This window comes from Peromyscus eremicus, chromosome 22 (genome assembly GCF_949786415.1).
Source record: "Peromyscus eremicus chromosome 22, PerEre_H2_v1, whole genome shotgun sequence".
Classification (NCBI taxonomy): Eukaryota; Metazoa; Chordata; class Mammalia; order Rodentia; family Cricetidae; genus Peromyscus; species Peromyscus eremicus.
Window position 1 is genome coordinate 23,374,049 of NC_081437.1, and position 14,723 is coordinate 23,388,771.

A 14,723-nucleotide genomic window follows, 5' to 3' on the forward strand; every position below is an offset into this window, starting at 1 on the left:
CTGCCACACCATCTCTGCCACCTTGAGTAAGTGGGCACAGAGTCCCCACTTAGTTCTATGTGTTACACACTGTAGTCTGGAGAAGCTTGGGTCCCCGGGACTTAGGGCTGATGGAACGGAGAGTTCCTTCCATGACACTCCATTAGAATCTGCTGGAATCAACCGTAAACTGAGGGCCTTGCTCATCAAAGGCCTCTTCCCCTCACAGTCTCTTTAAGAAAGGTGTTAGGGTTTTGCTTATTATTGGGTCGCCCCTCAACCATTCCCAGAGCAACGCTTGGATTAACGGTTGCCAGGGCCCTGGTCCTGCTCTATTTCTTCTGTTCGGAGTTGGAGTACCTGCAGGGCGACAGTATGTTAGCCACTTAGCCCAGCCGTAGAAATCCACCCTGAGCCGGGCGGTGGTGGTGCACGCCTTTAATCCCAGCACTCGGGAGTTCTCTCTGTGAGTTCGAGGCCAGCCTGAGCTACAGAGTGAGTTCTAGGAAAGGCGCAAAGCTATACAGAAAACCCTGTCTTGAAAAACCAAAAAAAGGGGAAGAATTCTGGAAAGTCTGTCATCCTGGCAGGTACTCAGGGTCCAGATTGCTGGAAGTGGGGTTGTGAGCCACACCTACTCTGGGTCTCACTAACACAGAGCCATGCGGCTGCCAGGATCAGGGCTCTCCCAGGTCTCTGGCCCAAGCTGACAGCTAGAGACAGATCCCTCTTGCTGAACAAGTTCCAACTCTGGGCTTCGGTCTCCTTACCTTAACACGGAAGCTCTGCCGGGCACGGTGGCTCTTTCCTGTCATTTCAGCGTTTGGGAGGCTGAGACAGGAGGACTGAGTTTGAAGCCAGCTTAGGGCTACGGAGGACGTTGAATGCTGTTGCTACACAAAACCTTGCTATAAACAAAACAAAACGGGTTCATGAAATGATTTCCAAGGGCTGCCTGGAATCCCCCTGTAGTCCTTCCCAAGCAGAGAGGCCCTGGAGTATGAAGAACAGAACATCAAATCATTAACGAGGTGCTGGGCATGATGATGTACACCTTTAATTCCAGCACTGAGGAAGTAGAGACAGGTGGAACTCCGCGAGTTCGAGGCCAGCCTGGTCTACATCATGAGTTCCAGGCCAGCCTGGTCTACGTCATGAGTTTCAGGACAGCCAGGGCTGCAGAGTGACAAAAAAAACCACCACGGGGAAGAGAGGTACCACTTTTTTCTCAGGCTAGTGACAATCAGAGGCCCACAGAATGCTGGGGCCACAAGGCACTGAAGTCACATCATGTACACCTGTGCTCCGGAGTGACCAGATCTGGTGCACGCACTGTATGTGCAGTCGAGACCTAAAGCTACAAGTTTGGAGAATACATCTCTCGGTTCCGATTTGAACCTGCTCACTGGATTCTTTGTAGCTTATGATTCATAAGCTGGATAATCTACCAGGACAAGTTAGTGTATAACACAGAATATTAGGGTTGTGAATTCCTGCTGTTCAAGTTCACATTTTTGCCCTAGCGCAGCAGGAAGAACTGGGAGGGCTGAGAGTGGATGCCATATCCAGGCCTGTGGAGGCTGGGTCCCAACATTACAGGCTTCAGGAATAAAAGAGGACCTGGTGTTCTGCCATCCTCTCTGGCAGCAGCTGCCCGAAGGGGTCACTAGGGAAGGGTGGGGTGAGGCCTTAGGGACAGGGCTCTCACAGCCCACCAGTCTGCATGGCCTCAGTCATTTAGTGGCAGCAGAGACCCCCCACCAGGGGCTCAGCTGGCGTCATTGATAGGAGTCCGGCTGTCACCCAGCAGTCTCTCCTGTTCACCCTCTTGGGTGGGCATACGCCAGCCCCTGCACAGGCAGGCTAGCAGTGGACGGTGCAGCCCGTTGTAGAGGGCGGTGCCCATGAGGAGGATGAAGAAACCGAGGATCTGCAGCGGGTGGAAGGCCTCCCAGCCCAGGGCGAGGCTCAAGGCCCAGATGACCACGGTGCGCAGGCTGTCCAGGACCATGCGGGTGGTGGCACTCAGTTCCTTGGTGACGCTGATGCCCGCAAAGTTGAAGAAGGCGATGCTGCTGATGTTGCCCAGCAGAGCCAGGGCGATCAGGGGCTGGCGGCCGACCTGGCAGAAGGCATCCAGGGCATCCTCCAGCGTCCCACGAGGGTTCCCACTGAAGGAGCCAGCTGGGATGTAGTACATGGGCACGAGGAGCAGCGAGAGAATCACAAAACCGAAGAAGCCTGGGGGAGGCAAGGAGACATCACGTTCTCCACCCTGCCTGGGCCTTCCCAGCGTGGCCCACAGGTAGGCGGCCTCTCCTCTCAGAACCACTGTTTCTGTTAGGTTCTTGGGGTCCACTCCTGGAATCTGTCCCTCTGCCCCGACGTCAAACCTATACGGCACGCAAATGACGTCTCACTGGTTTCCAAACTCACAACCAGCGACTCAAGCCACTGACTGCCCTGTCGGGAAGTCCCTCTTCCCTCCTCCTGTCTGTTGGAAGCTTTGGCTCCAAGGGACCCAAAGTTGCTCGGCAAATGGGGTCCCTGAGTATAAATGGTCTAAGCTTAGGGGACTATCTGGCCCCTTCCTGCTGTCTCCGCCTCTAGAGAGCGGGGCGTGTATCTTCATTTTTCTTCTCTGGCTCCTCTCACCTGGCCTACGTCCCTGTGGGGATGGAGGCTCAGTCTATCATGTGGCTACCAGCCCCTGCCCTAAGCTCCACTTTCATATTTTTCATAGCAGACGCTGCCACTGCGCGGCACCCTCTTCCCACCGACTGTTGCTCCCAGGCCTGTCCCCGCCCGCCCGCATGCACGCACGCACGCACGCACGCACGCACGCACGCACGCACCCTCAATGCCCACTGCCCTGAGTGGGTGGACGTTGTGTCTGTAGACAAACTTCTCCTCCAGCACCATCTGGATGGCAACGATGATCTGGGCCATGATGATCAACAAGTCACCTGGGGAAGAGAGGCGTGAGTGAAGCGGGGCACGCTGGGACCAGGGTTGGGGGGCGGTGACAGGGGGATCCAGGGGCAGAAGGGCACGCCAGCTCCTGACTTCCTGGCCCGAGGGCAGGGCAGCAGGCAGGCCTGGGGTTCCAGACGCCCTGTGACCTGCCTTGGCCTGAGGACCGCACAAACAACAGGTCTAGGACAAGACACTTCGGGTGTAATTGTGATTCTGAGTGGCTCGGGTGGCCACTTCATTGTAAAATGGTACTGCAGTGGCGTCTGCTCGGGTCTGGGTTACCGGGATGAGAAATGCATGGGGCTCGGCATGTGTCAGTAAATGGTCCGTCTGTCCCTCTCCAAACCAGCAGTTTGTATTTGTGAAGAGGAGCCACAGGACCAGACAGCTCCCCCACGCTGCTTGTCTGTCTCTTCCCTTGGGACAGTCACCGTCTTCTGGTCTCCCTCACACTCTAACCCATCATGTCCCCATTAGGTACATGACCCGACGACCCAGGACACACAGATGGCAGAGCTTGGGTGAATCTGTGGGACGACTTAATGCTAGGCTTCCAGAGTGGGACGGGGGACAGAGAGGGGCACTGGGGACAGGGGGAGCAGCCGCAGGTCCCCAGCTGGCCTCACCTGTGATGACGTCGCTGAGCTTGTGTTGACTGTCATGCTTGCTCAGGAGGTCAGCGAGGCCAACCACCACGAGTCCCGCAATGGTGGCCAGGATGCCCAGCCACTGGCTTGGTGCCAGCCTCCGGCCCAGGAAGGCCACTGAGAACAGGCCCGTGAAGATGATCACCGCACCCCGCAGCATCTGGAAGCTGGAGGCGCTGGTCATGTTCAGGGCTGGTGAAGGAAAGACATGAGGATTGGCTGTTAAGGACAAAGGCTGACTGCCACCAAGGTGTCCCCGGGGAGTAGGGACAAGATGAGCTTGCTCACGATGTCTTGGATGCGCACGTGTGAAGACTGTGGGGAGTGCCAGGGTGGGGTGGGGCTGCCGATTCGCTGGCGGCCTCTCCAGCGTGGCCTCACCGGCCAGGTTACTTACGTACCCACGTACATGAGGCTGGTTCCAGTCATGTCGCACAGGGCTGGCGGCAGGAAAAGCAGGGCACTGAAGGGCTGCTGGGGCTCTACACTGGAGTCCGACTGTCTTCTGGCTCTGCACTGGAGCAGGTAGAAGGCGGCGAGGCACGAAAACTCTCCCAGGAACATGCCCACTGCCTGCAGGAACAAGACTCGGGGACTCAGCACTTACGAGACTTCGGGGCCTCCTTTATCAGTACTGGTTTTTGTTTGTTTTCATATAACCACGTTTCAGACAAGAGCTTCCCTAGAACCCCCAAATGTCAGACAGACGAAAGCGGAGTAGTTGTGGGTAGCCAGCCAGGTCCCTAAGCCCCATAACATCTCAATGGACACCCTATGGGGTGTGGGCATGGTGTAGACTCAATTCATCAGGCCAATCTTTCACAATCCAGATATAGACACAGACTCAGACAGGTTCAAAGACTCATGGAAGGCCCAATAGCCAGCTGCTAACACACTGGGGATAAATCTGAGTCTTCCAACCCTCAGTCCAGAAATGGGGTAACTTCCGTGTCCCCTATCCTAGTGGAGTTCTGGGCTCAAGGGAGATGTACCCCACACTTCTGTCCCTGGAGCTAGTGTCCATGTGTCCAGATGGGGCAGGGTGAGAGCATGACCACTCATCAGGATCATACAGACCTCCCACAGAGGACTAAGCCCCTTCCTGGGGTACTCTTGGATTCGGACCCTATTCTGGGAGAGGAGAGAGGTAGGTGGTTTTGGGGGAACCAGGTGAGCCTCACCCCTAGGCCAGGAAAGAGAGCAGCCCCAGGGGTGCCCTGCCGAAGAAGCCTGGAGATGGGCAGGGGGAGAGGCTGGTACCTGGAGGAAGGGATGCTGGAAGCTGTGCTCCTTGCCTCCTCCACAGCCTTCAGCTTTGAAGTTGTCAGCCCACCTGCAGCAGAGAGGGGAGGCAGACAGGGGAGGTCAGACTGGCGGCATGATGGATGCCCCACCTGGCTGGACTCACACTCGGCCCCAGCTGACACGCCTTTCCAGAGGAGCCTGTCTCCATGGGGAGGGGTTTTAAGACTGCGTTTCATCGACCTACAAACAGAATCACAGCACTTGTGCTTGTACAACTTGTAGAAATCAGGTATTATTGTTACATTAGTGTTGTTTATAAGACGTGCATTACACACATTACTCCTCAAAATAAAATTAAAAGCCACGGCTTGAAATTTAGTGTATTAAATATACACATTGCAAAATAAGAGGTGATTTCTTTTTTTTCTTCTTCTTTTTCCCCCAAGACAAGGTCTCACTATTTAATCCAGGCTTGAATTTGAAATCCTCCTGCTTCAGGTTCTGGAGTGCTAGGACTATAGGCATGTACCAAGCAGCAAATTTCCTCTCTAATGTTTGATAACTTTATTTCAACTTGTTTGGCTTCTTTTGAAATCTTTGATCTCTACTAGACTGTCAAAGGGACCAGTACATGAAAAGTGTGTGGTCATCTGGACACGGGGCCACACATCTGTAAGCCTAGCATTAAAGTGGCCAGGCCAAGTGGACTGATGTGAGCTCAAGGCCAGCCAGCCTGAGCTATACAGTGAGTTTGAGGCTAGGTTAGGTTATGTGTAGAGACCTGCTACCAATCAACCTACCAACCAACCAATCAATCAACCAATCAACCAATCAGCCAACCAACCAACCAACCTACCAACCAATTAATCAACTAACTAACCAACTAACCAACCAACCAAACAACCTAGCTTCTTGTCTAGAGGAACATTAAGGCCCAGGAGATGACCACTGGATCCTTCACAGCCCAGACGGCCCTTCCAATGCTTACCTAAAGCATGTGGCACCTGCCATGGAGTACAAATGCCGGTGAGTACCACCACGGACAGACTGGTGGTGGAAATGGTCCCCACCCAGAACCCTTCCCAGCACACTTTAGGCAGCTACACCCATCATTCTGAATTGTTGCCACCTAAGCACAAAAGCTCCCCTGACTTTACTTCCAGACTAGTCCATTTTCTAGCTGGAGATCCCTTTGTCACTTGGACCCACTCTGACCTTGTGACTCTTTTCTGAACAACCACCCCAGTCCTTCCTCATCTGCCACCCTCCTGGCTGCTGACTTCTGGAAGTGCTCCTGTGGGCCCAGGACTAAGCCATGTGAATGATATGGCCCAGACAAGAGACTGGCAAGATGGTGGCCTTTCCCTCATGTTGGTCATCATAGGTCAGCTGACAAACTGACTGTAGCAGCCATGTTGCCTCCTGACTCCAGCTGATGCACATTAGCTGTTCCCCATGGGCATGGGCTCACACCCACTGCAGTTCCCATACCAGATAGTGGACGTCTCTAAGTTCAAGACTCAGGGCTCCTCCAGAAACATCTCACTAGGGCAGCCACACTATAGCAATACCCTTGTTCCGGACTTAACCAGTTAACAAGCCTGAGTTCCCAAAGGATGGGGTCCGACAGTGGGGGGTGGGGGGTGTACTTCTGGAGGGTTCTTAGGAACAATGGCCAAAAGACAACCGAAAGGAGACATTCTAACATGACTGGCTAGAGGGGAGAAATCTGGAGCTCTGTAAAGCTAGTCCCAGCCTCAGCTCCAAAGGATCTGAAAAGCCCTTACTCCATGACAGAACTCTCATTTCTGGGGCCTGATCTGCTACTGGTTTCAGCTCTTGTGCTCACAGGTAGGAATGGGGCATGGGGCATGAGTGGCGGCCCTAGACAAGCTGCAGGCCCGTTGGGAACTCATGCCTGCTGTGGTTGAAAGAGCCTCTGTGAAGGCCTAGGGGAGGCCACTGAGCAAGAGGAAAGGGTGAGGCCGAGTGAAGGGCTCAGAGCCACCGACCCAGTAAGGGAGCAAGCCAGGGCTCTTCCTGGAGGAAGAAGGGAAGTGATATCAAGCCTATGGCAGCCAACCACAACCAGTGCTTCCCTTTGAAGAGGTAAGCGGTTGTTACCGAAATCATTTTCTCATCCTGGAGCTATTCCTTTAGCTCACAGACTGACACCCAAGAAGACCTAGAGCTGGAAATAGCAGTGTGGCCATTACCCAGCAGCACCCTGGGCTACTGCTTGTGCTCACAATCTATGCTCACATCTAATGCTCATTCCCACCCCCACTCACAGAGGTCTGAGTGAGCTTAGCACGGGTCCTTCCACACTCCCCACCCACTGCTCCCTGCACATCCCTGCACAGTCCCAGAGGTTCTGTTGACCGAGCCTTCCAGACGCTAGCTTAGGAATGTGATAGGTGCTTTGGCCCCTGGCCCAGGGTCCATGAGGTCGACTTCCCATGGGTCTGAGGTGGTCCGTGATGGTGCAACAGGGCACAAATCTGGGCCTGTCTCCTGGAGAGTTAGCTGGCCGGCTGCCCAGTTAAGACTTTCTCCTTAAGAGTTGTCTAGGCTTTCTCTACAAGGTAGGCCTGCTTTGTCTGGACAGGCATTGCTGGCTGGCTTCCCACTGGAGAAATGGAATCTCTTTGTATCTAAGGACTTATCCAACCAAAGGACTAGGTGTCAGCTACAGTCCAGTGTATCTCTTCAGGTCTGGGAGGAGACAAGAGAAGGGGTCTTGGCTACCGTGCATGTTTTACAGACAAGATCCAAAATCCAAAGTGTCTGAGGGTGACAGCTATGACCCCTAAAGTCAGATGGCACTTTGCTGACTGGCCCCACTTCCCCAACATCTCTCCAGCCTCACAAACATTTCTTTTCTTTTCCTCCTTTGAGTCAGGGTCTCACTATGTAGCCCTGGCTGGCTGAAAACTCACTATGTAGACCAGACTGGTCTCGAACTCACACAGATCTAACTGCTTCTGCTGAGATTAAAAGTGTGCACCCCACAAACAAATTTTTTTTTTTAAACATGCAATTCACTGAGCTCCGCCTGTGCCAGGCCTGTGCAGAGCACACTGCATGGGCAGTGTGGTTAAACCTCACAAGGGTCGTCGTTTTCAGAGAGCGCCGCAGGTTCGGGGTGCAGAGACACATTCAGGTTTTCCCAGCTGACAACGTGCATATCTGGGGTTGAGCCCCACTATAGAACACCCAGAAGGCTCAGCCTTGGGTCACACAGGCTGGATGCGTTCCAGATGTTCCCAGGCCAACGCTGACAAGTGTCAGAAGTAGTAGATAATTCAATTCCTGTAAGACCAGGCCTCCAGCAATATCCAATACACACTGCTTTATGTCCCTTTCCCCTTCAATTCCACGTGCAGCCGGAACCATCTTCTCTTGGGTAGGGTCAGTGTGGTCTCATTGGATTTGTCCTACAAGTTCCTGGGGGAGCATTCAGCCTCTGGATACCCTCTGCTGCCTGAGGCAGAGGAGGCTGGAAGGGCTCTGGGTGGTGTCTCCGAAGTTTCACAGCCATGACGTGGAACTAAAACAAACTTGGCCATTATCCTGCAACATCCCTTATCTGACGGATGGATGAATCCAGGGTCCAAGATGGGCCATGGGAATTGCGGTGTACAACGGGGGCTGGTAGCCGGGGCTGGTATTGGGAATGCTAGCATCCAGTTCTGTGCCTTCACGCTCTCAACTTTTCCCAACCTTCTTACTCCAGCCTGTCCCTGCTGAGGTGTGTGTGTGTGGGGGGGGGCAGCCCCGCAGATGGGTCTCCGCTCTCTTTAGACACCTTATTCTGAAGCGGTCGGAGGGTATACCCTCTCCTGGCAGAGGCCCAGCTCCTTTCAGGGTTCCCTGAGTGTCAGCAGGCAGGCTGTGGGGTAACCATGCTGGGTGGTGAGTCACTCACAGCAGGCCTTCCATGCCCACACTCAAAGCTCTGCATTCTCGGAGTTGTGCATGCAGGGGTGACAGGCGGAGACCGAAGACATGTCTGATGTGTCCAGTCACTGCTGAGTCCTGCAGAATTGCTGCCATTTCCTCCTGAATGCCACAGGTTGTCAAGCTAGTGAGACAGCTCCTTTGTCTCATCCAGGGGTCTTCAGAAAGGCCACGGCTTCCCTGTGAGTAGGTGGCCCTCTATTATGACAGGATATACTTGGTGGCAAGCCCTCCCATCGCTGAGGAGGCCTTCCTACAGTTTTGGGGGGAACAGGACAGAACCTATCATACCCATTTTACAGCTGAGGAGACTGAGGCTCACAGAGGCCCAGCGCTTCCTCTCATCACACAGCTTCTAAGTCTCACGTTCTATCCCTTCCACTGCCCTGCCCTCCGGACAGGCTCTCTCAAGCTGGTCCTGTAGCCACATAGAAGCATCAACGTCAAGCCATTCATAGAACCCAAAGGGCAGGGGCAAAGTGCAAAGGACATAAGTAGAAGGAACAGTGGGTGCTTCTTCTCTTACAAGGGCCTGGTGATGCCAGGCAGGGTCTCCTGTCCACAGCTGGAGACAGGAGCCACAAGTCAGGCTCATAAGCTCTCCCTGGCTGGGTGGGCTCGTCAATCCTCACAAGCTTGGGATGGGGCTGCTTGGGAGCATAGGAGGGAACTTGAGGGTCTGTTCGACCTTGGTTCTTCCGGTGGAGAACCTCAGTTGGATCTGGACAATGAGGCTCTCTCTGAAATGGGTACTTGCCATGGGCACTGAATCAGGCCGACATAAATGGCTTGGTCTCAAGGATTTGGTCAACAGAAGTGGCTGGTGAGGGGACAGGGAAACAGCCACTAAAAGGAGAAGCACCACTTCCCAGGGAGGGGACCTTGGCCAATACCCAGAGAGGGCTGTAAGGGTTAGTCAAGGCTGCAGTTACGGCTTTTCTCTCTATGGGCATGTGATAGCTCTCTGTGGTCTTTGAAAACCTGCTGAGTGGCAGAAGAGAGCCGACCTGTGGTCCCGGCAGGGCAGGCGGCACACGCTCTCAGACACTTCCTCATTGGAGGTTACCAATCTTCCCAAGGACTCTGGGAAAGACAGCATGTGCTCCTCTTACGGTTCAGACACTGCCCAGGTCTGTCTGCCAGAGGCTCTTAAGCTGAGCAAGTGGGATTGACAGGATTCCCTGACCTGGGTAGGGCTTGCTGTCTAGTCCCATAAGGAGGGTACCCTGAGGGTGGGGGTGTAGGGGATACCATTTATAGGATTACACCTTCTAGACACAATAGGGAGATAAGAGAGGAAAGCCCACAGAGCCAGGACTGGGGGGCAGTACAGTCCTAATATCATCCTGACACCAGTAAGCCAAGTCACAAGAAGCAACTTCTTTGGGGGCTTCCTTTGTAAATTGTAGGGGTCAGACTGGATGGTTTCTGTTCATAACAATAATGAAATGTCCATGGTCATGGTGGTGGATGCCTGTAAACCCAGGACTTGGGAGGTGAAGGCAGGAGGGTCCTGAGTTCAAGGCCAGCTAGGGGCTATAGAGTGAGACCCTGTTTCAAAAGGTAAATAGCTATATAACCCACTTGTCTCCCCAAATGAATGGTGAGGTATCCGGCCTCGCTCCTAACTGATGGGTAAGTGCATGGATTCCAGAGATGGACCACTCAGACTCAGATTGAAGACATCCCTTGGGAGCTGAGTTGAAGCTGCATGTAACTGAATGTTTTCTGTGCTTCAGTTTCCCATCTAGGGATGATGAACCCATTTACTCCTCTCCCTGAGATCGTATCAAAGGACGCCAAGCCTAGAACTTGGTAGGCCTGGCTGCCCGCCGCTGATGTGGATGTACCTAGAGGGAACCACAGGCTAACCACGCCATTTTCTTCTTTTGGTTTTTCGAGACAGGGTTTCTCTGTGAAACAGTCCTGTGTCCTGGAACTCACTCTGTAGACCAGGCTGGCCTCGAACTCACAGAGATCTGCCTGCCTCTGCCTCCTGAGTGCTGGGGTTAAAGGTGTGCGCCCCCACCATCTGGCTAACCATGATTTTCAAAGGGTAGCTCACATCACATCACGGTATGCTTGTTGCTCCCCCTGACCTTCATTCATTCCCTCTCACTGTCTGCTCAGAACACTGTTTACAGTCCAGCTCTGGGACCTATCTTAAGATGGGGGTCGAGGCAGGGGGTGTCCCGAGAGGCCCCACGCAAGGAGACAGGGTAAAGGACAGGATCAAAGGTTAAGCCTCTCACCTGGGAGCCTTCTTCCCGACTTGGAAGCCTCAAGGGGTGGGGCTTCCTGGGCCTGAGGATCCCCTGGCTTCCTACCTGACCGGTTTGGAGGTTTTTAAAGGAATGACTGAGTCAGCTTGGTTTATCTAAGCAGTAAATGACCATTTGGATTCTCCCTGGGGACAGCAGTCTAATAGCCACCACGCTGAGCATTCGAAGCTGTCCTAAGCTGACGTGAGAATCTCATCACAAGACACTCAGATAAGTCCAAGAAACGCACAGGCTCCACTCTGGGTTCTACAGAGTGTGCCCTCCGTTAGGGGAAGGGAGGGACCATTGTGACTGGCATGTGTGTACACACTTGTCTCTTCCACCTCAGATACTAAACATCTCAAAGCCAGGGACCTTCTCTTGGTCACTTCTGCCTTCTGCTCTCCCACACTATAGGTACTTTATGGTCACCTGATGAAGTGACTTCTCCTCTCCTAAGCATTCGCAGCTTTGATAGAGTTTGTGAGGCAGAAGAAACCTCAGAAGTAAATAAGAAAGTCCAGCTGGGCATCTGATGCTGTGAACAAGTCACCTGGAGCGTTCCTTTCTCTTTCCTGCTTTCGTAAGAGTCCCAACTAAGCATCAAGATGTACTCTAATCCCCCTTTCTCCATGAACGATCTATGGCCACCTTCTCCTGGCTTCCCCATCCCTTCAGCTCGGCCACTGCAGGAGCTCCGGTACCTCCTCTGCAGGCCCCCAGCCCCTGCAGGGAGGCGCCCAGTCTCTGCCCGCAGCATGGAGAGCGGGTCTGGGAGGAAGTGATCCAACCCTTTGGCTCAAAGACGAGGGAACTGAGGCTCGGGGACGGAAGTGACCGCGAATCAAAGCGGGCTTCAGATGCCCGCATCCTCCCAGCCTCTCACCCCATCGTCCACGCCAGCGCGACTGAGCTCTCTCGGTAACGTGGAGGGCTGGTGGGGCTGGAGAGCAGCCGACGACGGGAGGGTGACAGGGCAGGGTGCAGGGTGCCCCGCACCCGTGGGCCCAGCAGGCCCCTCCCGGCCCGACCCAGACACTCACTTTGCTGAAAGCGTGTTGATGGAGCCGGTGACCAGCATGAGCCCGGCCAGGAACAGCTGGTACTTGGTCCAGGCCATAGCGGTGGACAGGGGAGACCACTTGAACCAGCAGCTACAAATCGGGTCATCCGGGAGGTGGTGTCTTCGAGTCAAGAGCTTCCGGGCCGAGCGTCACGTGACCTTGCTGGCCCCCGCCCCGCGCCCGCCAGCCCCGCCCCGGAGTTGCTGTCTGTCTGCAGGTCTGCAGGCTGGCGAGCTGGAGAAGCCCAGGGTCTAGAGGGTCTGTCTCTCTGTCTCTGTCTCTCTCTGTCTCTCTCTGTGTCTCTCTCTCTCTGTCTCTCTCGTCTCTGTCTCTCTCTCTGTCTGTCTGTCTCTCTCTCTCTGCACTGTTAGTGCCTGATGCGTGCTAAGCAAGCACTCTACTTCTGAGAGTACACCTCCTTAGCCTCCCGTTTTGTAAAATGGGTGCTTGGGATCATACAGAGATGATTAGGCAATCCTAGAGCATTTTGTAAACAGTTTTGAGAGGTTGAGCCTGGCGACTTGGTAATAGCCACAGCGTGGGAATCTCCTCTCTCCAGGATCTCCAGAGAACTGGAGGCCTGGGAGATGTCCCTAGGGAATCCTAGCCCGTTGACTTGCTCACATCTTTCAGTAAAGTGGCGTAAGCATCGAGTTCCAGCTTCCGGTAGGGTGTTTTTACAGTTAAAACTAGTAAGAACAAACTGGGTGTGCAATCCCAGCACAGGGAAGGTGAAGGCAGGATGAACAGGAGTTCAAGGGCAGCTTCCACTATAAGGAGTCTGAGACCAGCCTGGTTACTAAGTTAAATAAATAATTAGAATAAAACGAAAACCTAAACCCAGAGAAGCCCAAGGATTTAAGATCATGCTTATGAGTGCCGTGGTGGTGGTGGTGGTGGTGGTGGTGGTTGTGGTGGGTATGGTGGTAGTGGTGGGGGTGATGGTTGTGATGGTGGTGGTGGTGGGTGTGTATGTATGTGTGTGTTGGGGTCACGGGCTCAGGTTCTTCCAGCTCCCAAACACTATGGCTTGGGTATGGTTTGTTCACGAAGACTCCCCACTTATCCTTCAGGACCCCTCTGAATGCTGCCCAGAAGCATCCAAATGGATGACCAGCCCTAGGTTTGTCTGTAGAGGATTTCTAGCCTGTAATCAGTTTTTGAGACAGGATCTTGTTGTATAATCCAGGCTGGCCTCCAGCTCACTGTGTACTCCAAGATGGGCTCCAGTTCATGACTGGCTTTTAAAAACATTTTTAATTACAATTATTTATTGTGTGTACGTCGGAGGGCACATGTTGCATGTGGGGATCAGAGGACAATTCAGGAGAGTGGGTTCTCAGCTGCCAGCTGCCCACCTTCCTGTTCCCTGTGGATTTAATCTGCAGCCCATGCCCTACCATAAGTTAAAAAAAAACTCAACAAACAAACAAACAAACAAACACACCCCAATGGCTGCTTTCACCTAGTACACATATTCTCTCCATTTCCAATGATCCTGTTACTGGAGATACAGAAATAAGCTCCTTTGACCTCTTCTTTGAACTTGTGAACACGGTAGTGTAGACTCAGAAAAACCCTCAAGGGGCTGTAACAATTATTTTGCAAGATCAGATGGAGACTGTATTATAAGTGGGGTCTTGAACAAAATACAGGAGGTTACTAGAGTGAGAAACATCCTTCATGCAAGAAGAGTCATGTGTTTGATGGCCCGGAGGCAGGAGAGACCTGTAGAACGTTCTCCAGAACTTTCCTTCACTGGAGCTTGCTCTTTTTAGTTAAGTGGGGGATACGAAATCCAAGAGGGGACTTCTGAGTTTTGTGTTCTCCATGGCATTTCTAGTTTGGGTGATTTCAAAGGAAGTCATAATTTATCCAAAACTGTTTACTGAGACATTGGAGCCATAGATGGAACACAACTGTGTTCTAAAGAGACATCATCTGCCAGCCTCCTCCCGATGGGAGGCCATTCTTACAGTCAGTGGGATTCTGGACTATTTTCCCATAGGTTCAAGCCAAGGATAATGTCCTGAATGTAAACATTACTAATGACATTGGTGTCACTAGCCCGACATGATGTCACTTGCTGAACAGTCTCTGTCTCTAGAGCCACATTATAAAATGAATTTTAATTTATTATATCATGTTACAAGCATTCATCAAACAGTTGTCTCTGGAGTCGGGTCCATGGGAGGATTTATTGGCAAAGGCACCAGAACCCACCAAGTGTAAGGCCCAGCCAGGGTCAAGTACGGGCTCCCAGAGCAGCCAGACAAGGTCACTGCCTTCAAGGAGCTCAGGATGCAGTGGAGGAAAGGCTGAACGCTGGCCATACTCCGTGTGAGAACCTATAAGGGGCAAAGGATGCTGGAGCAAAGGATGGATTCCTCAAAGAGGCAGGAGCCCGGGATGACAGGGACAATCAGCTCTATGTGAGGTCTCTGCCTCAGTTTTCACAGCAGCCTGTAACTGAACTAGTTCTTTTCACCTGAAATACCAAACAATAAAAATGGTGAGCTTTATAATAGAGAAAATCTATTGGCAGAGAAGCCGAATATGGAAGTGGGAAATGACTCCCCTTCCTTCTCTTC

General features: G+C 53.0%; 1 protein-coding gene across 1 annotated transcript; it reads right to left on the reverse strand.

The window, feature by feature from the left end:
- Nucleotides 1-1,343: 1,343 nt before the first annotated feature.
- Slc35f6 (solute carrier family 35 member F6) lies at nucleotides 1,344-12,266 on the reverse strand. The gene is made up of 6 exons (XM_059248376.1): nucleotides 12,112-12,266; nucleotides 4,863-4,935; nucleotides 4,004-4,175; nucleotides 3,582-3,794; nucleotides 2,835-2,945; nucleotides 1,344-2,220 (listed from the first exon to the last, which is right to left on the reverse strand). The coding sequence occupies exons 1-6, from the start codon at nucleotides 12,186-12,188 to the stop codon at nucleotides 1,748-1,750; spliced, it is 1,119 nt and encodes a 372-aa protein (XP_059104359.1). The 5' UTR covers nucleotides 12,189-12,266; the 3' UTR covers nucleotides 1,344-1,747.
- Nucleotides 12,267-14,723: the final 2,457 nt, after the last annotated feature.

Bases quoted from the DNA above. Each gene is read 5' to 3' on its own strand.
- Slc35f6 (XM_059248376.1), bottom strand. From the start codon at position 12,188: ATGGCCTGGACCAAGTACCAGCTGTTCCTGGCCGGGCTCATGCTGGTC. The intron at 4,936-12,111 runs GTGAGTGTCTGG...TCTCTGCTGCAG, and splicing joins ATCAACACGCTTTCAGCAAA to GTGGGCTGACAACTTCAAAG. The intron at 3,795-4,003 runs GTACGTAAGTAA...TTCCTTCACCAG, and splicing joins AACCAGCCTCATGTACGTGG to CCCTGAACATGACCAGCGCC.